At 55.7% G+C, this 24855-nt stretch overlaps 13 protein-coding genes across 13 annotated transcripts, besides 2 other annotated features; 6 read left to right on the forward strand and 7 right to left on the reverse strand.

The window, feature by feature from the left end:
- Nucleotides 1-760: 760 nt before the first annotated feature.
- Nucleotides 761-1636, reverse strand: LPMP_010260 (hypothetical protein; the record flags this gene model as incomplete). The annotated part of the gene is made up of 1 exon (XM_010698367.1): nucleotides 761-1636. The coding sequence occupies one exon, from the start codon at nucleotides 1634-1636 to the stop codon at nucleotides 761-763; it is 876 nt and encodes a 291-aa protein (XP_010696669.1).
- Nucleotides 1637-2883: 1247 nt separating this feature from the next.
- On the reverse strand, nucleotides 2884-3207 carry LPMP_010270 (thioredoxin, putative; the record flags this gene model as incomplete). The annotated part of the gene is made up of 1 exon (XM_010698368.1): nucleotides 2884-3207. One exon carries the CDS (start codon nucleotides 3205-3207, stop codon nucleotides 2884-2886), a length of 324 nt encoding a protein of 107 aa, XP_010696670.1.
- Nucleotides 3208-4984: 1777 nt separating this feature from the next.
- Nucleotides 4985-6226, reverse strand: LPMP_010280 (pseudouridylate synthase-like protein; the record flags this gene model as incomplete). Its single annotated transcript, XM_010698369.1, has 1 exon — nucleotides 4985-6226. One exon carries the CDS (start codon nucleotides 6224-6226, stop codon nucleotides 4985-4987), a length of 1242 nt encoding a protein of 413 aa, XP_010696671.1.
- Nucleotides 6227-6850: 624 nt separating this feature from the next.
- Nucleotides 6851-7463: a repeat region.
- Nucleotides 7464-7917: 454 nt separating this feature from the next.
- LPMP_010290 (hypothetical protein) lies at nucleotides 7918-8436 on the reverse strand (the record flags this gene model as incomplete). Its single annotated transcript, XM_010698370.1, has 1 exon — nucleotides 7918-8436. One exon carries the CDS (start codon nucleotides 8434-8436, stop codon nucleotides 7918-7920), a length of 519 nt encoding a protein of 172 aa, XP_010696672.1.
- A 775-nt stretch (nucleotides 8437-9211) lies between these two features.
- Nucleotides 9212-9391, reverse strand: LPMP_010300 (hypothetical protein; the record flags this gene model as incomplete). Its single annotated transcript, XM_010698371.1, has 1 exon — nucleotides 9212-9391. One exon carries the CDS (start codon nucleotides 9389-9391, stop codon nucleotides 9212-9214), a length of 180 nt encoding a protein of 59 aa, XP_010696673.1.
- Nucleotides 9392-9955: 564 nt separating this feature from the next.
- LPMP_010310 (acidocalcisomal exopolyphosphatase, putative) lies at nucleotides 9956-11119 on the reverse strand (the record flags this gene model as incomplete). The annotated part of the gene is made up of 1 exon (XM_010698372.1): nucleotides 9956-11119. The coding sequence occupies one exon, from the start codon at nucleotides 11117-11119 to the stop codon at nucleotides 9956-9958; it is 1164 nt and encodes a 387-aa protein (XP_010696674.1).
- A 337-nt stretch (nucleotides 11120-11456) lies between these two features.
- Nucleotides 11457-11909, reverse strand: LPMP_010320 (hypothetical protein; the record flags this gene model as incomplete). The annotated part of the gene is made up of 1 exon (XM_010698373.1): nucleotides 11457-11909. The coding sequence occupies one exon, from the start codon at nucleotides 11907-11909 to the stop codon at nucleotides 11457-11459; it is 453 nt and encodes a 150-aa protein (XP_010696675.1).
- Nucleotides 11910-13052: 1143 nt separating this feature from the next.
- LPMP_010330 (poly(A) export protein, putative) lies at nucleotides 13053-13793 on the forward strand (the record flags this gene model as incomplete). Its single annotated transcript, XM_010698374.1, has 1 exon — nucleotides 13053-13793. The coding sequence occupies one exon, from the start codon at nucleotides 13053-13055 to the stop codon at nucleotides 13791-13793; it is 741 nt and encodes a 246-aa protein (XP_010696676.1).
- A 410-nt stretch (nucleotides 13794-14203) lies between these two features.
- On the forward strand, nucleotides 14204-14839 carry LPMP_010340 (hypothetical protein; the record flags this gene model as incomplete). Its single annotated transcript, XM_010698375.1, has 1 exon — nucleotides 14204-14839. The coding sequence occupies one exon, from the start codon at nucleotides 14204-14206 to the stop codon at nucleotides 14837-14839; it is 636 nt and encodes a 211-aa protein (XP_010696677.1).
- A 610-nt stretch (nucleotides 14840-15449) lies between these two features.
- On the forward strand, nucleotides 15450-15743 carry LPMP_010350 (mitochondrial pyruvate carrier protein, putative; the record flags this gene model as incomplete). The annotated part of the gene is made up of 1 exon (XM_010698376.1): nucleotides 15450-15743. One exon carries the CDS (start codon nucleotides 15450-15452, stop codon nucleotides 15741-15743), a length of 294 nt encoding a protein of 97 aa, XP_010696678.1.
- A 997-nt stretch (nucleotides 15744-16740) lies between these two features.
- Nucleotides 16741-17517, forward strand: LPMP_010360 (hypothetical protein; the record flags this gene model as incomplete). Its single annotated transcript, XM_010698377.1, has 1 exon — nucleotides 16741-17517. The coding sequence occupies one exon, from the start codon at nucleotides 16741-16743 to the stop codon at nucleotides 17515-17517; it is 777 nt and encodes a 258-aa protein (XP_010696679.1).
- A 133-nt stretch (nucleotides 17518-17650) lies between these two features.
- Nucleotides 17651-19364: a repeat region.
- Nucleotides 19365-20665: 1301 nt separating this feature from the next.
- On the forward strand, nucleotides 20666-22885 carry LPMP_010370 (hypothetical protein; the record flags this gene model as incomplete). Its single annotated transcript, XM_010698378.1, has 1 exon — nucleotides 20666-22885. The coding sequence occupies one exon, from the start codon at nucleotides 20666-20668 to the stop codon at nucleotides 22883-22885; it is 2220 nt and encodes a 739-aa protein (XP_010696680.1).
- A 1012-nt stretch (nucleotides 22886-23897) lies between these two features.
- LPMP_010380 (hypothetical protein) lies at nucleotides 23898-24323 on the forward strand (the record flags this gene model as incomplete). Its single annotated transcript, XM_010698379.1, has 1 exon — nucleotides 23898-24323. One exon carries the CDS (start codon nucleotides 23898-23900, stop codon nucleotides 24321-24323), a length of 426 nt encoding a protein of 141 aa, XP_010696681.1.
- Nucleotides 24324-24855: the final 532 nt, after the last annotated feature.

Genomic DNA, 24855 nt, shown 5'->3' on the forward strand with positions numbered 1-24855 from the left:
CCCCCCCCCCTCCCTTCACCCACCCACCCACGCACACAGACGTATATATATAGTGACAGACAGGCAGACACAGGCGAGGCAAAGAAGCAGCAACATCCTTCGATGCGTCGTACCGGTGCTGCCACGGCACGGCACGCCACGGCGGCGGCGACAACACCAAAGTAGAAAACGCGCACACACGCACACGCACAGAGAGAGAGAACGCAGAATTCCCGTGAGGAGAGAGGGGAGGGAGGGCGTCTTGAGGCCGAGGAGATGGAAGTAGAGAAGAGAGAGCAATTGGCGGACGTCTACCATCCACTCCCTAAAACGAGGCCCCCCCCCATCACCACCACAGGTGCCCTGCCGTACGGGGCACTGGCGAAAGAGAGAGAACACAGAAAGGGGGGAGGGGAAGGAAAGGGCGGTAAACGAGAGAGAGAGAGAGGAGGGGGGTTGAGGGCAGGGGAGGAAGCGGGAACGTGCAGTCGTAGGGCACGCCGTGGCTGTCTCTCCAAAGGTCTTAGGCTGTCTTTCTCTTTCGGTGTGTGTGGGGGGGGGGGGGTTCTATGTGCGTGGGTGTCTACGTATGAGCGGTACGCATCATCCACTTTTCCGACCCCGCACAAGCGGCTGCCGGACTTCCCACCTCTTTCCATCCACAACTGTAATACAAATGTGCCCCACCTCGCACCCCGGCATCCCCTCCCTCCCCCATCCCCCTCTCTATCTCAGCCACCACCACCGCTGTCGTGCTGCAGTAGAGGCCGCCGCGAGCGCGTTAGCACAGCGGCACGAAGAGAGCGCCTTTTTTGTTGTATTTACTGCGTGTCACCTCAATCTGCCGAAGCTCCTCCTCGATGGTGCGCCGACGCTGCTGGATGGACTGCGTGTCGAAGCGGATGGGAATACGCCCCAGCTGCCCCTCCAGCTCCTGCTGCCGCTCATCCAGTTGGCGCAGGGTAACCGCCTTCTCCTCCTCTGAAATGCGGCGCTGGCCAGCAGGGATGAGGGACAGCTGGCGCTGTCGTTCCGCCTCCGCGGCAAACGCCTCCTTCTCGGCCGCCAGTTCCGCCTTCCGCTGCTGCAGGTATCGCGGGACCCGTCCCCGGTTTGGTGTGGTCACTCCATATAATGTTCCAGCAGCTGACATGTCCGCAGTCCTACCACCACCGCTGGACGCCGCACTCGCTCCAGGTGTGCACGGTGCCCCACGACGCCCTGGCGAGCTAATGGGCGGCAGCACGCCACAGACGCCACGTCCGGCGCCATGCGAAGCGACCGACGTGGATACAGACGCACCGGAACGCGGACCTGCGGTGCTGGAGGTGACGCTAGCAGTAGCGGACTCGCGGTAGCAGAAGGACTGGTTCGCCTCCTCGTCGCACTCGCGCACGTACACGCGGATCTGCACATCGGCGGATGTGCTACGACTGCCACTCGACGCAGCGGCACCACCATTTCCAACACGAGCGCCACTATGATCACCAACTCGCCCGTAGCCGTGGGAGGCGACGTGGTTGTATTGGGCCTGCGTCCGTCGGACTGCCTCCGCCTCGCGCCGCGCCACCACCTCGTCCTGCACACGGCGCTGCTGGTTCAGCGCCTCCTGCTCGCGGATCTGCAGGCGGTTCAAATGCGCTGCGTTCTGAGGCATTTTCTTCTTGTTGCCTCCTCACCACAAATACCATCAGCCGGCGAAGCACAGACGCACGCGCACACACACACACACACACTCCACACACGGAGTGACAACGGAGGTTTTCTTAGTCCGTCGATGGAGAGAGTGAGGAGAGGACGCGCCCTTTTGGTTATGCGTGGGTGGGTGTGGGTGTAAGTGACGGAGAAGGGAGGAGAGCTATGAGAGTGGGAGCTTGATTAGTTGGCGGGAGCGGAGGAGCCACGTAGATGCGCACACACGCTCGTGCTTGCGGGTGTACGTGTGCTCATGTATGGATGGGAAGGTGACATAACGGTCGATTGGGTTGGGGGAGAGTGGAGGAAGCAATAAGGTGAGAAAAAGGTACCATCTCCGCACCCCCACCTCATAGCACATGCTAGGATGGGATGGTGAGCCGAAATCTGCGCAATGTGGGTATAATTAAGCCCGAGAAGGAAGGAGGGAGGCACAGACGCACACACGCAGTAGCTCCAGGAGATGCATAGGCATCCACATAGCGAGCATATGTGTGTGTGCGTGTGTGGGCGTGTAAGTGGATGCGTGTAAACGGTTACAAGCACTTTTCGCTTTTGCTGGAGTAGGGGCGCGTACGGGCGGGCGGGGGGGAAGTATGTGGGTCACCTGCTACTGCTTCTCCGCGGATCTGCTCTTCTCAGCGCTCGTTTTGCTCTCTCTCTCCCTCTCTCTCTCACACACACTTTGTGTCGCCACTACGGTAAGTCCGAGTACGCGACTGCGCCTTACCGATCGGTTCGCCTGTGGCTCTGCAGAGCCGAAAAAGGGGGGAGAAAATGCCGTCATCGACACTCAGGCAAAACATGAAGCGCCATAGAACGACGACAGGGTCGGCGCAACAAGAACCGGAGGAGGGGCCGAAGATGAGAAGAGCGATCACAACAACGATGTCAGCGACGATGACGACGACGCTGACAAGAGAGAGAGAGAGAGGGAGCCGCAGACGCGAAAACAAAACAGCACACACACACACACACACACACACACAAAGAGGCAACGGTAAAGGGGGGCTGAGTCGGAAGAAGCGGCAACAATATTAAGAACATAGAGAGCTATGAAGTTGAGCAAAACGATGAGGCGCCACAACACAGAGGAAGGACAGACGCAAAGCCGCTTCCTACGCCTGCCGCCTCTGCAGATATCCGCGCTTGTGCAGTCCCCGCCCCACACGCAGACACGCACATACAACAATACTGACGCGTCCACGCTCACGACTTGTTCGCCTCTTCTCGTATCCTTGCCTTGAGCTGCGCTAAGTCTGCCCCGATGACATACCCGAGCATCTGCCCCGCCTTCACCAGCATGAAGGTCGGCAGCTGCATCACTCGGCACTTGGTTACGATTTCCGTGTTGTTGTCTGCGTCCACCTTCGCAAAGCGCACATTCGAAAACTCGTAAGTGAGCCTGTCCAGATCCTTCTCGATGGTCTTGCATGGACCGCACCACACCGCGCTAAAGCACACGACGGTGAGAGTGGGCTCGTTCGCGATTTCACGGAACTGCTCCACGCCATACACCTCCGTAAAGGGCATCTTTTTTTTTTGGGGGGGGGGGGGAGGGGGGGAAGGGGGGGGGCCGTTGTTTTCACTTCTCCTGCAGTGGAACCCTAAGCTGTAGTGGGGAGTAGGCCGTGTGGGTGGGTGTGTGAGGGGATGCGTAAGGGCTGCAGCTACATCAACCTTTGCTCGGGTTTGTGTATGTATGTATGGGTGGTGTGTGTGTGGGGGGGGGGGGGGTGCCGAGCGTCTGCGGGGCTGAGCAGACCACACACAAAGGCGCGTGAGCCGGAAGGCGGAGGAGGACGATAGAGCGGGTAGCTCGTCGCTTACGAAGAGAGTTGGAGAGCGGGGGAGAGGCAGCAAGTTGCTGCTGTTGCTTCTCCGTCTTTCTACCTTTTTCGTATGCCCTCCTGCTGCGCGCGCTCTCGCGTTTTCCCTCGCTATCTGCTGTCCTGTGCACACAGGCACCCTTAATACAGGCGCACACAGATCGCTGAGCAGAGAGAGAAACGCCAATAGAGCCACACCGCGATCCCACCTCGTCTAACGTGTACGTGTGCGCGCCCCCCTTCTCACTCGTTCTCTCAGCCTGATCGTCGCCTTCTCTCCCACAAATATCCCTTCGCTTTGTGCATTCATGGATGTGTTGGTGGGAATTTCGCACGTTGCGTGCGGACGCGCCAAGGTGGTGGGCAAAGAACGTTACGTGCATAGTGAGAGAGTGAGTGAGAGAGTAAGAGAGTGAGAGAGTGAGAGAGAGAGAGAGAGGAGAGGGGCACAGTGGAAACAGGTCCTGCATCGTCTGCGCGGAGAGGCAGGGGGGGAGGGGGGGAAAGATGCAGCGGGAAGGTCCAACACGCGTGTGCGTGTGCGTGCGTATGTGTGCTAGACCCGTCTAAAGGAAGCCTGCCACACACACCTTCCTCTTTTCCACATCGAGGCACACACAAACGCCACGTGGAGACGAAAAGGCGACAGAGGACGCGGGAGCAAAGGGGTCGAACGTATCAGCAGCCCCGAGGCAGACCAGCGTGTCTGGGTGTATGAACCTACGTTGAAACAGTTGGGCTCTCATTCCCTCCGGCACCCCGCCCCTAACCCCCTCGTGCAATCCCTACTACACAAGTGTGTGTACGCCGCAGAAGTCCGCAGAGTGGGGTGGGCTTAGCACGCCCCCGCTGCCGTCTGTGCGCGCGGCGGTGGTGCGTGACGCAGAGACGGCAGGGAGAAAGAGAGAGAGAGAGAGCGAGAGGTCGGAAGGATGGCAGAAGACGCTGTAGGGGAGGTGTAGGGAGCCTCTGCGCACGCACACTGCTTCGCTTTTCGTTTCTCAGTTTTTGGTTCGTTGTTACGTGTGCATGTCACGCACACACACACACACACACACACACACACCCTCCTCTCCTCGAGGTATTGCAGTGAGCTTTCCCTGAGCCTGGTGTTGCGTAGACACCGCACGAGCCCCCCGCGTCGCTCGACGAGGCGCAGGCGCGGGGATGGCGAAAACGACCCGCAGCCGCCTTCACAGCACGTCTCCCCCGTCTTGTTCTCACGCAGGCGTTTGATGCACGTGCGTGTGGGTGTGTCTGTCTGAGAGGGCAGGCGGGGGAGGAGGAGGCACCTCCCAATGAATGCGCGCGCGGAGAAACCTGCGGCGCGAGGAAGACGGAGAGAAGAATGGCGAGAAATGAAAGAGGGAGGGGGGGGGGGCGTCGAGGGCAGCAGCAAAACATCTACACAGCGCACGCCATCTCGGCATACCCTCCCCCGTCCCACATTCCGCCTCTCCGGCGCCACCATCTCTCTCCCGTCAACCAGGGATAAGCGGATCGTCAGCATCTACTGGCCACCCCAGCCGCTTGAATGTCTTCTCCATGTGCTGCGGTAGCGGCGCCGTGACGCAGACAAACGCCCCAGTGCCGTTCTTGTAGGGAAGCTGAATTTTGCGATGATGGAGGTGCAGTGGGACATCTTTGCGGGCAGGGTCCCAGAAGAGTGACAAGGAATGTGGAAAGGCGCTCTCGCCACCATACTTGGCGTCGCCGAGGAGTGGTGCTCGCAGCGCGTGGGCGGCCATGATGCGCTCCTGATGCCGCCGCGTCGTGAGCGGGTAAAAGGAGATGAAGCTGCCGAACTCCAGAGCGGAAGCGTTCACGACGAACTCGGCGATCCCCACCTTGGAGTTCGCTGTGGGGGCTGGGCGAGCAACAATAACGTCGCCGCCCTGCCCCTTCTGAATCTCGAAGTGCATGCGAATGCGGCCGAAGTTGACGGGCGGCTTTCCAACCGCGAAGCCCCAGTACACACTGTTCGGTACGACGCGTTTCACAAACATGCGGCCCAGCATGCGATGCGCGTTCGCGCTGCGCGCCAGCAGAACGCACCCGCTCGTTTCAGCATCGAGGTTGTGACACACAATTGGCATCTGCGTGTTGGTGTACCGCCACGCCGGAAGCAGGTCTGTGATGTTCATGGCGAGCGGGTCATGCGTTGGCATGATCGGCACGCCACTCGGCTTGTTGATCACGACGACGTGCTCGTTCTTGAAGAGCACCATCTCCTGCGCCATCTCGCGCGCCTTGGCAGAGAGGTGAAATTTCTGCCGCCGCTCCCGCTGCTGCGATGTCGACAAGCTCTGCAACTCTACCCCACTCGGCGGCGCGAGCTGACGTCCCCAGAAGCTCGCTGTCGGCACGACGACGAGCTCATCGAACTCAAGACGATCCGTCAGTCGAGTGTACCGCCTCTTCCCATTTTTCCGGTAGCGGTAGATGTGCCCCTGCTGCACCAGCCGCTTCACCGTCTCATAGTCCCACTCCGGGTGGTGCTGAGTAATAAAGTCGTCCACGCGCTGGCCGAACCAGTCTTGTGTGACTACGTGGTACTGCAGTTCATTCGACTTGCGCGACAACTCCTCACGTGCCTGCAGAGAGAGCGGGATATGCTGTCTACGCTGCTTCTCTACCGGGGCTTTCTGCGGCACCGGCTCCACATCCGACAGATGCTTGAGAAAAGACGGCTGCCATGCCCGCCGCAGGGAGAGACGCCGCATAGGACGTTATGCTTGCAAACAAAAAACCAGAGAGCGGATAGGGTAACGCGCAAGCACGCAAAGGCCCTGACAAAGTGCTCGACTGGATAGGCTAGGATGCCTCACCACCGAAAAGAAATGCTGTGGCCACGAAGGGGGGTAGCGGGGAGGCCGATTCGCCGCGCCACCACCACCACACCACGCGAGGCACGAAGAAGCGACACACGTCGGCGAAGCCGACGTGTGTGTGCGTGGGTGCGTGGGTGTGTGTGTGTGCTTCAAGCGGGGGGAAAGCGCTTGAGACGGGGGAGCAACAACAACAAAAAAGGAGTACTACGAAAAGGTCAGCAAAACGGCGGTGTGGGAAGGGGGGAGGCGAGGGGAGGGGGGGTCGATGTTAGGGGAGAGGAAGAGGGGAGAGGGCAGGCAGAGAAAAGGATGAGCGAAGGAGGGACACGCGAAAACAAAGAAAGGGAGCCAAAACGCACTGGGTGCCGGAGTGCTGGGCAGAGGGGCTAAGAGAACATCACCTACCGCGAGGGGCGGCGGCGCCAAGGTACACGCAAGCGCATCCAATAAGCGGCGCATTAGCAGCAAGAGGCCCACTTAAGCACACAATGCTGCTGTTTCTACATGCTGGCACGGCCCCAATGACGAGGAGAGGGGGAGACACCTCAGTGCGTGGCATCGCCAGGGCCCGCCACCCCCACTCCCTCTCTGTGTGGCGAAGCCACCCGCAGCCCCCCATCCCTGCCAATGCCGAGCCGCCTCTGGGGGCGCCAGGGCCCCGCACCTACAGCCTAGGGGGGGTGGGAGGGGGGCGGGGATCAGAGCGACTGACCGCCACGGATGTCGGCGGCCAGGGCCCGGATGACGTGGTGTCGGAGCGACCTGCGACCGTGACCACGCTTGCGCCACCCGCATGGTCGGCAGAGTGTCGGCGTGACTCGAGCGCATCTCACCGGGCCCTCACAGCCCACTGGCGTGGGGGAGCCCGGGCCACCCCGAGGCGTGCACCAGGTGGCGACCGGCATGATGCGGGTGCGGCTGCGGGGCGGCCTGTGGAGCAGGGGGTGGGTGGGCACCACTTGAGGCAGGGGCCGTGCACCGATGACTGCGTCGCGGTACTGCTGTGCCGCGTGTCTACGGCTGCCTCTGTGGCGCAAAGGCCTGGGGTGAGGGGTGGGTGAGGCAGAGTGAAGTGAGGAAGAGGTCACTGCTGTGTTGCATGACAGAGAGTGGGGCACGTTTGAGAAAAAGGCAGGGAGAGGGAGGCCTTTCCACGTTTTTCCTCTACTACTTCTCCGGCTCACTCACATGTGCACTCGCCACCGCTGCTGCCACCCCGAGAAGACGGAAACAACGATGCAAAGAAAAGCACACCCCATCCTCTCACTCTCCTTCCCTCTTCCACTTTGTTTGTGTCGGCACAAACAAAATGGAACTCGCTTGCATCGCCGCTCCATTTGATGGCTACACCTTCGTGGGACGCATTCTGGGCATTGTTGTTTGTTTGGTTATAGCGGCCTCTCTCTCTCTCTCGCTTAGAGGCACAAAGGTGCTTCATGAACTTGAAGAGCGGTGTCGATTAGAGCGAGGGAATAGTTGACGGGGCTCTGTATTCAGAATCCTTAGTTCTTTGCGTTTCGCCGTTACCGTAGAGAAGGGGAAATAGTCTAGTCCTGAGAAGAGCAACAGCGAAAAGAGGGGGTTTACTTCGAGTTTGCGGTTTCTTCAGCCGCCCCCAGAGCACTACCGAGAGGCGCTGCCCCCAAATCCTCCATCATGTGCACGTACTTGGGCGCATAGTCGTGCTTCCATGCTCGAATCGCGTCGGGAGCCTGCACCTTGAACGCCTCCATCTTGCTAGCAACGCGCTTTTCATGGTACTTAAGCAGCTCTCCGCGGAGGTACATGATGCGATAGCGCTGGTAGTTTTCCTCCCGATTGACTTCCTGCGCGCAGTCGTTCATAGCATCGCGATGGGGATAGCATAGCTTCATATTGTACGGTTTTTGGCTGTTCACACACTGCTCATACTTTTGGATGAAAGAAATGCACTTGCGTGTCGTTTCCTCTTTCATGCGCTGCAAGATACCATCATGGATTCGATGCTGCAGATGGCGCTGCACCTCTGGCGGGGTGCGCGCCATCATTTCCTCCAGCTCTGCATTCAATATATTATCCGTGTCATCATAGCCTATCTGATCTGATTTGTCGTACGTGGACATGTTTTGCTGGTAACTAAATTGTTGTTGTTGTGTGTGTGTGTGTGTGTGTGTGTGTGTGTGTGTGTGTGTGTGTGTGTGTGTCGAAGATGCACAATAGATGAAAAAAAAAGAAAAACGCGGACGTCGAGAACGAGATGGTAGTGCGCAGTTAGCTCTACCTGCTAAGCAGGCGACGGAAAGTAAAACATCTTTCCAATATATGACGTTGGGTGGATACCATGGAAGTCACGACTCTTTACAAATGCCTTGTCCTCCATCAGCTACGTCTAGACGAAACAAGTGAGGTTGGAAAAGAAAAGCAACCAAAAGAGACGAGCATGCGTATTCCTGCAGCCATGAAACGATCGACAAGTGCATTCGCATAATTTGGGTTTTCTTCTCGTTGCTTCGTTTTCATGCATAATCTATGAAAGATGCAAAAGCACTAAGCTCATTCACTTGCAACCATGCACTGCAAAGCAGCCGCTTGCATGCACCGTTCATCGCTCAGTGGCGCCTTGACAGCGAGATAATTCACGCCCATTTGTGATTTACTTGACCGAACATGCACTCTAACAAAAAGAGTAAAGACACACCGTTTGCATATCATGCCTGGGAAGTGGAGTTAGCATCTGTTACGATCAAATCAGAAATTCTGAATATTTGACAGAATTCGGCAGCGATTCCTTTGGCAGCAAGCAAACATGAGATAAGAAAGAGCTAATGGAGTACAACAGGCATCCATATTTGCTTCAGAAATGTACAAACAGCGGCATAGCAGGTTGGTTACAAAAGGTCACGAGCCCCCAGCGTTCTTGCGCTCATCAGCAGCGGCCTGCTTCTGGCGCATCCTCTCGGCATCCGCCTCCTTGCGCGAAGCGTAGGAAAGATCATTGTCACGATGACCTTTGCTTTTCTCCTGCTGCTTCTTCATGTTCTTCTCGCGCGCAAGATCGCGCTGGTTGCCACGGGTCATTGTTCTTGCCCAAGGGGAGCAATGAAGGAGGCTTAAGAGCTGAGTCGGCGTGACAGGTAATTTGGTAGACTGTACGAAGTATACTTCTTTGCTGTGGCACGTGACGTCGATATTGGTTTTTTTTTTCGTTGGTTGGTTGTGAGATGACTAAAAAGGTGGATAAGAAAGAACATGTGATGTGCCTGTCCGCGAGGAAAGCAACCTTTTCTTCATTTTTTCTCGCGCATTGGTATGACCGCATTTCCAGCAAAATCCACACTCCAGCATGAAGGCGATAGCCTCGGAAGAGCTTGTGGAGGGAGGCAACAATGTCCCAAAGTTTCTCTGATGCATGAGTCAACCCCTGCTGTTACCAAAGGAGGACTTGAGGAGAAGCAGCAAAGACTTTTCTTTTCGTCCGTTCTCGGAATAGGTGAGGCGGCAATAATGCCCACGCGTCCATCACACCCTCCTAGCTGTATCCCCTCTACTGTACTGTGAATTGTTCGCTTTTTGTTGTTTTCCCTCTTCAATCAGAACAATTGTTTTTCAAACCCAACTGTAGAGGATTGAAATTGCGGCTACTCACAAAAGACTCCGCGTCCCCTCAGCTAGGAATTCGGATAGCACTGGCACCAGCTTTTTGCGAGAAATAGAAGGGTCGCTGAGAGAGTACGAGGTGTACTCGTATGATCCGTCTGCCGTTGGGCACTTCGTGATCTTGGTAAATGATAAGCCACTCGGAGCCTCCATCACAAAGGAAGCAAAGACTGACATTGTATCAGGTTTTGCACAAAAAGCGATTTCGCGAGAGTGCTTGCCGCTCGCTTGACCAGAAAATGTGAAGACTAGCACATCCAGCTGGTGTTGCTCCATGTACTTGGCAGCCTCCTCCACAACCATGTTAACAGAGAAATGGCCCTCTAACTGCTTACATGTGCACGGAACACTACTAGTTCCCGTCGACATAACACCCTTCTTTGTCCTGGCTTTGAAGTTGAACTGCTTGTAATCCCGCCTCAAGATTTCTGGAACACTAAGTCCCAGTACGTCATCCTTCCACTTTGACAGCTTCGCAAAGAGAGTTGCGGCATCAGTACCCTCAACGCTCTCCTTGACATGCAGCCACTCATATGCAGCGATATCCTCTGGTGTCACTTTTTTTTGTGCCGGCTCAAAGTTCACTGTGTCCAAAATAATCGGAGCCGTTAGGAGCGTGGGGCACATAACATCTTCGCCGCATTCGCGGTAAAGCTCCGTAATGAGTGTGCAAGCGGATCCGACACACCGCAGAATTCTTAGTTTGACTGCAGTATCGGTGTACTGCTGCTCATCGAAGTGATGGTCCACTACCCCGACAACCCTGGAGGCGAGATTGCTTTGATTTTCCCTCAGCTTATTATGGTCATAAAGAACAACAGAAGCGTTGAGAGCAGCAATATCGATAAAGTTATCCGCAAACTGCCCCCTCTGCACCGACATCAAGAGTGATGCATCGATCCCGAACTCCGTGAAGAGCTTCGCGACATCGTTGCGCAGACCGAAATCCTCTTTTGGAAAGTTCAGCACAGGTACAGGGTTCTCAAAGCCAAATTTAGGTTGCTTGTCAAAAAGAATAGCGAGGTATATGCAGCCGACAATGCTATCCATATCGCCTCCCTCGTTTCCCTGCACCACTGTCAGCGGCTGCACTTTGCCGGCCACCTTCTTGAGGCAGCGGCGCAAGAAGTCGTTGATGATGCCAGACATTTCAAAACCTATGAATCATGGAGTTGAGAAAAGAGGAGTAGCTATGCTGAACTAGTGTAGTACCTCATGGAGAGTTATTCGTGTCATTTCTCTGCCCAGAGTGAGGTCACCACCCCAGAAAATATGGGGAAGAGGTAGAACGAGATCCTGCTCACATTTTCCTCAAAAAAATGTGCGTGATGATCCATTTTTTTTTCTTCGTCAAATCTGTCTACTTATCAGTGCATTGAAAAATTCAGATTCTATCTCGGTGCCAGTGCATCTCCCTCTGTGTTGCGAAAAACATCAGCAGAGCATACATGAAGTTGTCATTGCAATACAGCTTTTTGCGGCAGCCTTACACCACCCAGCCACAACTCTTTATCCGTTCAGGGAAAGAACCCTTTTCCATCAAGCGCTGACTGATGCGCTTCAGATATGGATAGGTAGTGATGCAAATGGGCAGCTGAACGGGTGTCCATAGCGACATAAACAGCGACGCCGCTGTGAAGTTTGCGACGAGTCGCGCGCTCAAAGTGATCCGTTCGTCAAAAAATGACCACCTTTTTCCTTCGATTGAGTTCAAGTCTATGTATTTCGAGGCTCCGACAAATTTCAAAAATCCAATAAGGTCATCTTGCCCAAAGTAATCGTAGTGCAGCAAGTACGTCAGCAAGCAAACGAGGATTTCATTGGTGATAAAGTAGTAGAGCGCCAAAGGTACGCCGTGCTCAATGACTACAGTCCTCATGGACATTCTACGCGCTTGGAAAGTGAGAGGGCGCACCACACGAATATGCCTGAACAGCATGTGAAACTTGCCCCAGGCTACTGTGAAATCGCCCTTTGTGAGCGGTGACGCGTGCAAAAAGACCGGAGAAGAGGCAGTGAAGCGAAAAGAAAAGGATGTCGAAAGCAAACGGCGGGGGGAATAAGTGCACTGTATTTTATCCAGCGCTTTGGGCCAAGCAGACACAATCGTACCAGCAGATCGGCATGGCACCACCACAAAAACTGAGTCTTGGTGACCCCCACGCACCTGCGCCAGTTTCCGCGAAGAAAAACGGCAAGAACGGTTGCATGATGTACCGATCCCCCCCCCCCCCGACAACAGGTTGCCTCTGAGATTAACTGCAGGCGTGCAACATACCAAGTTGATTGCGGGACACCACATGAAGAAAACAGTTGTGCAGCGAGTCAGGTTAAGTCGACTTGCTGTATTCTTCTGAACGTGCAAAAACGCAAGATTTGTCACTGGTTCGGCACCGACCTTTAGATCTTTTAGAGAAAGGGCTAAAAAACGTAAGCTCCTGCGGTTTAACCTTCCTCCAATGCGATGTTATTTAACTCTCACAAGTGAAGCCTGAGCACATCCTTTGTACAAAATGCGCTCGCGCTCTCTTTGCACAGGGAGAGTCTTCTTGGCCGCTGCTGCGGAAAAGAAAACCTCGAATGCAGTACTGACAAAAAGACTGGCTTTGCTCCACAACTTTGATTTTTGATCCCTTCAGTCTTCTCGCCTTCTTCCTGCTTTTTTTTTTTTGATGTTGCTGTCGTTGGCCTTCTCTCATTAAAACAGCAGCTCGCATACATGCACGTAAGTTAAAGGTAGGCTTTTGCAAAAGCCCTGTTACTGTTTTTCCATTATAGAATTACGAGTGCTGGTGATAAAGTCATGAAGCAATCCGTCTCCCTCGGTGCCGACCACCGGCTGGAGGCTACCACCTCAGACTGTGTCAGCTGCGTTCGCTTCTCCCCAAAAGAATGTCCGATGCTCATGACCGGTGTTGCCTCGTGGGACGGAACTTGCTCTGTTTGGCAAGTTGCACGGAATCCCGGTGGAGCAGTCATATCCCAGCCCAGCTGGACCACAACACACGACAGTCCTTTGCTCACTATGTCCTTCTCTGCTGATGGACGCGTCTTTTTCGGAGGATGCTCGAAGACGGCAGTTATGTGGGACCTGAATTCGAGTCAAAAGGCGGTCGTTGCGTCACATGATTTGCCAATTAGCTGTCTCGATTTTCTGACTCTTCCACAGACGATGAGCCAGGTGCTTATCACCGGGAGCTGGGACGGCAAGTTGCGTTGGTGGGACCTGAGGCAGCAGAACTTTGTGAGGGAAGATAATTTGGGGGAGCCTGTGTTCGCTCTCGATGCACAGAAGACAGTTCCAATGTTGGCTGCTGCAACAGGTCGACTTGCTCATGTTTATGACGTGCAACAGATGCAGAAGGTCAACGAACTCAAACTCCCCGACGTTATGAAATTTAATCTCCGCTGCATCACGTGCGCCCCACAGTACGACGGAGTCGGAGTCGGCTCCTCAGAGGGGCGAGTCTCCTTCCTCAACTTGAAAGATGGTCAAGGGTGCACATTCAAGGCGCACATCATTAGCGAAAAGTCTCACTATATTCTGAATCAGACCAATTTTTGTGTGCACCACCCTACGCTGCCAATTCTCCTGTCCGGCGGAGGCGATGGTAATTTGACGCTCATCAACCGTGTCGATCGCAAAATCGTCAAAACACTTCACTGCGAGCAAAAAGTAGGCACTCAAGCGATTCCAATATCGGCTGGCGACATCAGCGTGGATGGATCTCTTGTTGCCTATGCGCATAGCTATGATTGGGCTATGGGTAAGAGTGGCTACAAAAACCAACCAACCTCAGTGCACATTCGGCCGTTGTCGTGAAAAAATTCATCTGCACTTCCCTCAGAGGTGCCCTGTGATTTCAGTGACTTCAATTCGCCTTCTCCCCTATCCTTGTTCGTGGTGCAGGTGGTTGATTGCCTTTCGTAATGCATGACATGTTCGACTCTGATATTTAAAGAATATATTCGAGGAGAAAAAATATTATTTTTTCCTTTGTACAACACTAACTAACCTTTCTGCTCCTCTGGATGCACGCCGAAAATCAACCTAATCTGAGGCAGATAGTTTCCTGCACTTCAAGCCCTCAGAGCTGTGCCTACTAACTCCTTATTATCTCCATATTGTCTCTGCTCTTTCATGTTATCTCATTGCATGGGCATGTCACTCGCGTTATGAAATATTCGCTTGCTATACGCATATACATAATAAAGGTATATTTATAGGCTCTCATGATGTCCTCTACAGTGTACGATTTCGGTTATGAGCTGGCCTCAAAGCAGGTACGTGTGTACCAGACCAATGATGTAGGAAGCGTGTATCGTGCCCTCACAGCTAATCTTCAGGAATACCTGGCATACGAAGGTATTCAGGAAGAGGACCCGACGTCTCTGAAGAACATGTTTGTCAAAGTGCTCACTGTAGGTGTTGGCGTTGCAGTGTATGTGCTTTGCAAGTCGCATGCTTCTGAGGTACTGCTTGCTGGATCTTTTCTCTTTTTCGGCGCACTTGTAGCGTTTCAGTTAGTCTGTTCTATCCTACAACACAATGGAAATATAATTTTTATAGGTTCGGGAAGAGTGGTTGAAGATCAACAGAGGGGACAGAAACCGTGTTTCCGTAAGCTAAAGAATCAGCGCATCTGTATTCGTTTGACTCAGGAAAACATGTTTATCCCAGTGGTTAAGTTCGAGGTGCAGCTTATCGGACCGTCTCGAATGTTTTCACCGCCTACTGTTTATAGCCGAGTTGAAAAAACAGTGCAGTATGGTCAATTTTTCGGATCCACTGGCTTCTTCTTTCCGCCTGCGCTACAGGAGCTTATTGACGGGATGTTGGAGGCGGTTGCCTCGAAAAAACAGAGGTAAGCGAACTATCACTGTTGGAGAGCCGTCTCCTTCCATGGGGTTCTTGGCCACTATGCTGGCAGCAAACCTTTTGTCGTCGTTCACTTTACATATTTTAATGGGCGTTTGTGTTTTATCTTCTTTCGTCATCTGTAGCAAAGTCGAGGCACCGCATAACGAAAAAAAAAAATATAGTCAGTAATGATTAAGCCTGCAGTGCAGCCTCCACTTCCGTAAGATGAAGTTCTTCTGCGACCCAACTGTAAGTAAATAATGCATGCTACCTGACTTGCATTCAACAAGAGAATTACTCTAGTAGCCAATGCATGGTGTATATTATTCCCTGTACTCCTGCCTGCTGTGTATGCGAACTCTCTCTCTCTCTCTCTCTCTCTCTCTCTCTGCCTTGTGTGGTCTCTTGGTACGCTCTTCCATTTCCTCTTCTTGGGGTGTTTGCTATCTTTTTTTTTTTGCTTTTCTAACGTTTTGGTAGTCATTGTAGTAATATGCACTGAATACTTGACTCCCCTCAGTTGTGAATTTTTTTTTTTGCTTGGTTTGCTTTATTTGTTATTTTTGCCTCGGCGCAGAAAAAAAAAAAGCACGCCACATCAAACAAAACGACGAAAATATGGTGTCCCAGAATTTGGTGCGCTACATTGGCTACGCTGGTGCTGCCGCCAACTGGCTCATACCCATCGCCGGGATTATGAATCTTCCAACCCGACCTATGTCTGACATTGATCCAGTTATGACGAGTGTTATGTGCGTCTATAGCATATTCTTTATGCGGTGGTCTGTCGCTATTCGTCCAGCGAACTATCCGCTTTTTGCGTGCCACGCCACAAACAGCACAGTGCAAGCTGTCACGTTGAGCCGCTGGTGCTACGGCATTGCAACGAAGCCAAAGAAGGCCATTGTGTAAGACGTTTTCGTCTGTTTTTTTTTTTTTGTGTGTGTGTCCTCCTCTACTTTCCCCCTTCTCTCATCTAGCCAATGGGCTTAGCTCAGTTTCACGTGGCGAACTTGACATAGATTAGGGTAAAAAAAAGATTGCAACGCTGCTAGGCGCCCTCTCTTTGCAATAAGCCTGTTTTTCATTTGTCAATGATCGAACTTGGCGTCAGTAGTCCTGATTCTCAATTCAGCTTCTTGTTGCTTTGTCAGAATATATATATATCCCAAGGACTTCAAAAGGGTGCTTGTCGAGGAGCACGTGCTTTGAAACGAGCTACGTTATGAGGTGAAATTTCTTCAACGTGCCGCTTCCCCTATATATTTGTGTTAATTCTTATGCTCCTGCGTTAATTAACAATATGAATCAGGGGCCAGTAAGAATGATCGCCATCGAAGGAGGGCGCAAAAAAAAAAAGATAGTTGAAATTATGTGTTGGGAAGTCCACTCTGAGAACAGTAGCCATGATTCTGAGAATGCGAAGATGCCCCTTCCTCAACCTCAGCCCTCTGCATTTCCGACAAGCAGCAGCTCTCAGCAATCAGTGCACTTGGGTACTCTAGATTCTTCTACATCTGTACGCATTCAGATTGACTGGAAGGGCTTGCCGAGTCGCCCGCTAGCGGCTTCTTTTTCTTTCCTTGCGCCACATTTTGCGTTTTTCTCATCACTGGATAAATCAAATCTCAAGAGCATTATTTTTATCTTGACCGATATGCGCATCTGTAGATATTGCCGCAAACACAACATTATTTCTTCTTCCTTTTACCCACTTTCTCTCTCTCGTATTTACCTCCTCTCCACGCTCCACGCACGCCACACGGACAGTCAGCACTCACTTGTTTACACGTAAGCATATATATATATATAGCTTAATTCTTTTCATCTTCCTCGGGGCTCTCTTGATGCGAAGGGATCCAAAACACGAAACGTAGTCTGAGCGGTATTTCTCTTACCCCCTCAAGTAATGAACAATAGTGCCGTTGAGCTGCAGCGAGCGAGACGTCGCTATAAGGTGCTTCTTCGCGAGCGTGAGGCGCTAGCGAGCCGTGGCACCAGCGATCCTGTTGTCGAGGACGAAATTCACAAACTAGAGGCCAATCACTCAGGGCTAAGGCCACCTTCGTCGTCACCACTGCCAGACCACTCTGTTGCTACATCTGTACCAGTAGCAACCTCAGCATCTAGCGAGGAACTCGCTAAACCATCTTCGTCTGTGGCGCGCTCCGTCTCGCCGTCGACTAAACTGCACCTGAAAACTCTCACGCTGCAGCCTCGCGTCTCGAAGGACAAGCTGTGCGTTGGGACTTTGGTCGCAGAGCAACAGACACACGTGACACCATCGAGGGTAGACGAACAACCCTTAGCTATACTTAACGGCCGTCTTGTTCTTTTCTTCCTCCGTTTGTTCAATGAATCACACCAAAAGTCGTTCCTGGGGTGTTGGAACTGCGTGGCCATCGCCGTCCTTTCGGTAGCCGTCGCCGTGTTGCACTGCACGGTGCTGGACCCGTCGTCCACAGTCGGCACCCTCATAACACCCTCTCTCTTGTGCTACCTCGTACACGCCAACAACCTTGCCGTCCTGTACACACAGCGGAGACAACAGCTGAGTCTTCCCATGTTTATTGTGTACGTCTGTTTCGACGCTGTTCCGTCGCTTGCGCTCGACTTGGTCGTCTACAACCTCTCCTTGACACTGATGGGGTTCTACGGTGTTCGCCCTGTGTCCTTCGTTCGCTGAACGCGACACATTCCCCTGCGAAACGCCTGCTCGATAGCGCAAACGTACTTTATGCTGCCGGTGGGAGTTTTTTCCCGTTTCGTTTCCTCTCCTTTTCTTTTTGGGTGGGCCTCGTTGCCCATCTTGTAACGTAGGGACGCGCATGTTACCGCCACTGGGCCCCGCCGCGTGTGCCTCGCGCTTCCGTTTGCTGATGCTCATGGCGGATTGGAGCATCACACCGAAGTGGACCAGCTTGCAAAATCGGCAGTGTATACCAGCGGCACCGACGTCAAACTGCATTGAATCACAGGGTCGTTCATCGCTCTGTGGCCAGGCCGACAAACTCACTGCACCGTAATACACGATGCGGCGCGCTACGGCAAGAGCTACTGGCCACCAACCGCCCCGCACCAAAGAACAAGGGGTGTTGAGGTTACAAAACAACAGGAAGACCATCCTCGCCCAGCTCCGCAAGGGCGCCTCTCCGAGCTGTGGATTCCTACAGCAGCGGGCGACTGACAGTGGCAGCATGGCGTGCAGGTGGTGCGCGGCCAGCTGTCAGTCACTGACGTTGTGCTTTACCTCCCACCTCCGCCTGTGTTTGCCAGGAGGCCGTCCGACCCGACGTTATGCCCCCGATATGCCATACGAGATGTGCGGACCCCTCGAGGCTCAGAGCATACTTTGTGTGCGATGTCATTATCCTGCGCGCCGTGTTGTGAGTACATCTGTCTCACTCGCGCCGCAATGGATTTCCTCGGTAGGGTATAGCCACTGCTGCCCCCCCCCCTTGTGCTCCTTCAGGAGGATAGGCTGCTGCGTGCTCTTTTTATGCTCAAGGCACATGCCTATGCACAGGCTCCTTCCGCTTGACACATTCACTCCTGCCAAGGACGTGCGGATTCAGAAGGCTGAGCGGCCCTATTGCCACATACTTATAGCGACGTCCCATGTTTCGCTGAACGTGCGGTGCGGACACACCACTCAGAGACGTTTCCCATTACATGGATGGACGCGGAGGCTGCAGAGACAGCGAGCCTTCCTCCTCCTCCAGGCAACAACACCGTCCTGGAGCACCGCCCCCGACGATGCAAACACGCGAGCGCTGTGTAGCCCAGCTGGCATGGCGTATCGCATCCGAGCAAGTCATCCCGACGTCAGAGAAGCACGCGGGATCGACGGGAAGGGCGCGAGGAGGTGCATGACGATCAGCGCCAAAGCGCATGTGTGCGAGACATGCGGCGTCTCCTACATCCGACCGCGTGAACTGAGGGAGCACAGGTGCCGGGTGCATGGCGAGAGCACCCCGAAGCACACCGCCGAGTTCACCAGACGCCGATGTGGAGAGCTTCCACCCCAAATTATGAAATGCCGCCGCGACTCGAAGTGGCTCAGGGAGAAGTATGGCATACAGCCAGGCTGCAGGACCTCAGAGGGCCCTGGCCTGAGGCTGGCCGACTTCCTCGCTGAGCTCATCCGGCATGCGCCCAGACCAGCGCCTGTTACCCGCACGATCGACGCCACCACTTGTGCCCTCCAGCCGGACCCTGGATGCTGCCCGCTCGGATAAGGGCATGGAGTCCACCCGAGTCTGTCTGGCACCAACCGCGCAGCGCGCACCGCAAGAAGGGGCGAGGAAGGACAGGAGGAGTCCGTTAGACACGTGGCCCGCCTTCAGTGGGTGGCGGGAGGGCTCCTTCCGGACGGCCAGGATTAGGCCGCAGTGCCGCGGAGGCGCGGGTGTGCTGTGACTGCGTGCGCGCCTGTTGGTCGACTCGTTCGCGGTCCAATGGGCCCGTTGACCGGAACCGAAGCATGTGTGTTCTCTTTTTCCTCTGCGGACCGCTTGATGGGCAGGCCATGGCAGAGCGATTATGAAGAGGAAGGAGGAGAGCGCCAAATGCGGAAAAGAGAAGATGGAAGTACGAAGAAGACGTGCACGAAGGTCGAAAGGGGCACACGCACGCACACACACCCACACACACAGCACACAAGTTCTACTCCACGGGATGATATTCCGCATTGGCACCCGTTGCCGCCTCTACGCCTGCAAGCCCGCACAAGCACACACGCGCACACATGAAGCCAAGAAGGGGGAGGGGGGAAGAGAAATGAGGAATGCCCTCCCCTCCCCTCCCATATTCGTTGTTGTTGTTTTGCTTTCGGAGGGTGGCGTGTGTGTACGCGTGTGCGGGTGGGCTTGCAGGCGTAGAGGCGGCAACGGGTGCGCCTTTCTCTCTCACTCGCTCACTCGCTCGCTCTCTCTGCAAGTAGTGCACACTCGTGCATCTCCTCAAAGGAGAGGCGGACGGCGGACCAGCGGGTGGGTGGGGAGAGGGAGGGGGGCCGGGAAACGAAGCGAGGCCAAATGAACGCTTCGCTCCTGTGCAGGACGCTTTTCTCGTATTCTCTCTCCTTTTCTTTCCCCTCTCTCTCTCTCTCTCTCTCTGTGTGTGCATGTCTGCGGTGCGTGCATGCTGCTGTCGCGGTGGAGGGTCGCTGCGACCACCTTCCCCCATTCACTGCGGTAAGGAGAAAAGGCAGAAACGAGGAGCAAAAGGAAACCGACCGTCGCTGCTCTCTCTCTCCTCCTGTTACTGCTGTCTTGCGTTGGCATCTCCGGCTTCGGTCGACAGGCACACCCCAATCCAACACACGCAAGCAAACACACGAAAAGAGGGAGGGGCGTATTCGCTGCGGCGTTTGCTGCCCAATTCCTCCTCCCGTGTGGTAGCTGTGGGTGGCGGCAACGGCGGGGTTTTTTCGTCCTCCTCGGTGTCTCTTTGCCTTCTTCGCCGTTCCCCTTGTTTTGCTGGCCTCCTCCCCTTGTAGAAGCGCGCTGCCCGCCTCGAGGAGGGGCGCCGGTCTCACACATCTTCAATACCCCACACACACACACACACACACGCAGACACAAGAGACACACCAGCCCATAGATATCGATAGACCATATATATCTTCGGTACACGTCACGTACCCCCCGCTTTCCCCTTCCCCTTCCCCTTCCCCTTCCCCCCCTCCCTCCCTCCCTTATAGAGAGTCACCACGGGCGACATCAGCAAAGACACTTGCCAGAGACGGAAAGGGGAACGAACAAGAGAATACGAGGCAGGGGGACACACGTGCCGCTGCTGGCTACCCCTCTGCTCGTGCTACCACCACCGCCATGTGCTCGCTGGAGACTCTGCTGTGCTCACCGGCGGACCTCATCGCCGAGTGCCCCGTCATCGGCCCCAGCGATGTGCGTCTGGTGGCCGCCAATTTCGAGGCCATCCTGAATAAGTGTCTTTACTGCGTCCGCCTGAAGTTGCCAACCCCATTAAGGGTGCTGCTCACCATCATTGGCGACGCCGGTGAGCTTCAGGCGAATAAAGTGTGCTTGGCTCTGCTGCAGCCCACTGAGGAGGGCACGTGTGTGGATGTCTTCTGCGACTTGGCGGCACAGCTGCTGGGACGTCGAGCCGCAGTCCTTCGCCTGCAGTTCGACGTCGAGGTGCTCTTCCAGGTGATGCAACGCTTCTGCTGCGCCGCGTCACTCAAGGACCGGCTCGGCGCACGCCTTGGCGAGGTGCTGCTCGGCTTTATGAGGGACACTGACATGCACGCAGACGACTACCGCGTGCCACGCAACTGCTGCGGCGCCCTCATCTCTCTTCTGCGCGGATCGCGGGAGAACAAAAATCGCTTTGGCCCGGAGTGCGCCACGATCGCCGCCTGCCTCGACGCCTCCAGTGACTTTTTCTTTCAGATGCAGTGCGTCGAGGTGCTCTACCGGCTGTACAAGCACCGGAGCTCCTTCCTCACCCAGGCGGCAACACCAGCTGCGCTCACATCAGTATCCTCGGCGCCGGCCAACGAGAGGACGGCGAGTGTGGCCCTCCATTCATATCTGCTCCGAGGCATTGAGGGGCTGCCCAACGACAGCACACTTCTGCACTGCATTCATCAGCTGCTGGACAACTACAACAGTGATGTGCACCCAGACAAGATCAGACCGTTTGCGGTGCTGCATATTGACGTAGCGGGCGTGACGGTGGCACGCGCGACAACGCTGTACTTCTCGCCGCTGTTGTTAGTCGCTCGGCTTCCCGACAACAGTAGCAGCAGCAGCGGGGGCAACTACCTCACAATCCCCTTCGAGCACGTCCGCTCCGTCAAGCTGACGAAGGACCACAAGCTCGAGCTGCGCCTCTATGTCATTCCAGCAAAACTGTCGCACGTGATGAGCGTCACCCAGGACGGGATGGACAAGCTTCATGTTTCGATGACCCGTGCCACAATGCGCGAGCTGCGCACTTCTGTCGTGCATCAGTGGGTAGCGGAGCGGAAGCGCACGGCGCCGCGCCGCGTGGTGGCGCCGGTACCCACCGATGCACGCCAGAGGGAGGCGGCAAGAGCAGTTCACACCTTACCCGCTCCCTCTTCAGCCCCACCCACACCGCCGTCGTCGTCCCAGACCAGCAGCCGTATAGGGTCCACCATGCGTCCGCCGCTGACAGCGACCATTACGGAGCGGCCGGTGAACACGCTTCAGGGCGGCGACATGGAGAATCAGCAGCAGCCCCCTGCGTGTGGCAAGTTGCACCCCCCGCAGTGCTGTGAGGCGGTCCAGCAGCGGCAGGCTCAGCACGAGCTGGGCGGTCCAGCACGCATGAGCCGCAGCAGTGACTACGCCGCCGCGGACGAGGAGGCAGGGGAGCAGTGCAAGCGTTCGTGCCTGGCAGAGGTGCACCATGCTGCCTCGGTCAAGGCGATGCGGTACCGGGAGGAGCAGCACGAGGCGCTCCAACACGCCGTGGACTCGGCGAAAGAAGCGTTGGAGGAGCTGCATCGCTGGAGCGCGCGAGAGCGTGACCAGTACGAGGCGCGCTTCCGCGAAGACATGGAAGTGATTCGACGGTCGGAAGCAGTGCTGAAGGAAAGCGCCACGGACTGTGTGCAGGCGTTGAACACTGAACTGGAGGATGTGCAGGCGCTCGGTGCTCTTCTCAAGGGCGAGGTGGAGAAGCTGCGAGAGCGACTCGCCAAGTCGCTTGGTAAGTCAGAGGGCATCGAAGAGGCTCTCCTGGCGCGAATCAAACAGACCGTCGATGCCCAGATGCGCAGCATGGAGGAGACGATGCTCTCGGTGGGCTTGTCAGCCTCCTCCCCCGCCGGTGTCGGTAGCGGTGCGATTGGCGCCGTCTCACAGTACATCACAGAACACATGCAGGCCATCAGCAGCGGCGCGGTGGTGGTGGGCACTGCTGGTGCTCGTCCGAGTACTGCCGCGGCAGGGAGTGCTGTCAGATCCGCTGGGAGAGGCACCCGTAACGGACGAGCTGAGAAAGTGCAGCATCCACAGCAGCCGCAGCCACTGAAGGAGCGTCGCCTAGACTTCTCCTGAGCGCGCGCGCACACACACACAAGGCGCGAAAAGGAAAGCCGCGTTGTGCGCCACTGATGATTAGGTGATTTGCCATCGTCATCGTCACCACCACTCACCGCCGCCGCTGCTGCTGCTGCCGACGCTTTGTGTGCGTGTATGGGTGGTTTGCTGCTGTTCATTTGATGTTAACTGCGTTGCTGTTGGTGTGTATTGCCCCCTCTGTGCGGTGTCGTGTACGTGCCACGTCGGGGGGGGGTGCGGCGAGGTAGGAGGGGGAAGAGAGGGAAAGCGCTGGGAGGACGCCATGCGTACCCACAGACCCCGCACAGCGGAGGGCGTGGGCGTGTTTGCCCTCTGCCACCGCGCTGTGGAGCGCCTCTCTCGCGCCTCCTGTCCTCTGGTACGCTTTTCTTCGCGCTCAGGTTCCGCCTTATGTCTTTGGTGTGTGATGTCGTTTGTACCGGTGTGCTCCGGAGAGAGAGAGAGGGGTGGAGAGATGGTAGAGTGGCTACACACTCGACGAGCTCGATGCACTCATAGATTTGCTTGCATACACACACGTGCGTATCAGGGAAAGCGGTGATGAACGAAGAGGTGTGAGAGATGGTGGGGGGCACAGGCGGTGCTAGTGGCGGTGATGCACATGGTGGTGTGTCGGCGCTTGAGCAGCAGGCGCACTTGGAATAAAAGGGGAGAGCGGATGGGAAGCTGCGGCGCCACACCACACCGCGCCCACTTCCTGCCTGCCTCCGTTCTCTGTCTTTCTGTATGCGTACGCCCCTCTCATCTCGGGTCTTTGTCTCTCCCTCCCCTCTCCCTCGTTTGATCTTAACCGCCCCTCGTGCGGCCTCCTCTCCCCCTCCTTCCACCGCCCCAAAGACCGCCACACGGCCATCGTGGAAGAAGTGGAACCATCATCCCTAACACCGAAAAGAACGAGAAACAGAAAGGCTTCCAACAGAGGGAAGCTGCGACAGCCATGACGCCTCCACTTGGCTGCATCCCCACCGGCGCTGTAGCCCGCTCGTCGATGCGCGTGCCCTTCCTCACCGCACCACGCCACCGCCCTCTCGTAACCGCTATTCGCGGTGCCTCTCTTCGCTCCACCGGCACTGCGGCGTCCGCCGTCGCGTCTCTGTCGCGCGTGCTCATGTGCAGCAGCCGTAACTTCTACGATAAAATTCGCGAGAGGCGCGACGGTAGTGACGACGAGGGCCCTGAGCAGATGTTTCAGGACTTCCCTAAGGGCCCGCACCGGCAGCGCGTCCCGGCTGAGCTGCACAGATGCAGCAAGGACGCGGTTGAGGGTGCCGAGAGGCTCAATCGCATCTTCGGCATCGCCCTCCTGCTGGCGTTTGGTGGCGGGATCTACGCGCTCAACCCGTACCGGGGCGACCCGTACGGCCGTCCTGATGGCTACGGGATGACGGAGCCAAAAACTGGCGTACGGCCGTGACCGTCTCGCCCTGTCGCAACAGCAGCAGCGGTGGAAGCGTCGGAGAAGAGGTGCAGGCAATCAGACGCCTCGCGTAGAGAGGGAGGCAGGGCGGGAGGGAGTCGGTGGATACAGAGGAGCGACATGCACGATACGTATGTACATCCCTCCCGCACACACACACACACACACACACACACACACGCACGCGCGCGTACCCGCTGCTTGTATCGCTTCGAGTTTGTCGATGGGTGTTTGGTCCGCGTGCCACGTTGCCGCAGTTGTCCCTTCTCTCCCTTCTTTCTCTACCAGGCGCACCGCAGCACACAGGCCAGGGAAGGGACGACCCGCCCCCTTCTCTTCCTCTCTCGTTGTCTCTTGTGTGTTGTGTTGCAGTTTGGGTGCTGAGTCCTTGACGTGTGGAATGCTGGGGAAGACACGTGCACCTGTACCAGCGGTGGACAAGAGCTTAGAGGGACGATGGATGTGTGGGTCACCTGATGGCGAGAGAGAGAGAGAGAGCGCCACCCACACACACACACACACACACACG

Source organism: Leishmania panamensis (genome assembly GCF_000755165.1).
Source record: "Leishmania panamensis strain MHOM/PA/94/PSC-1 chromosome 1 sequence".
NCBI lineage: Eukaryota > Euglenozoa > Kinetoplastea > Trypanosomatida > Trypanosomatidae > Leishmania > Leishmania panamensis.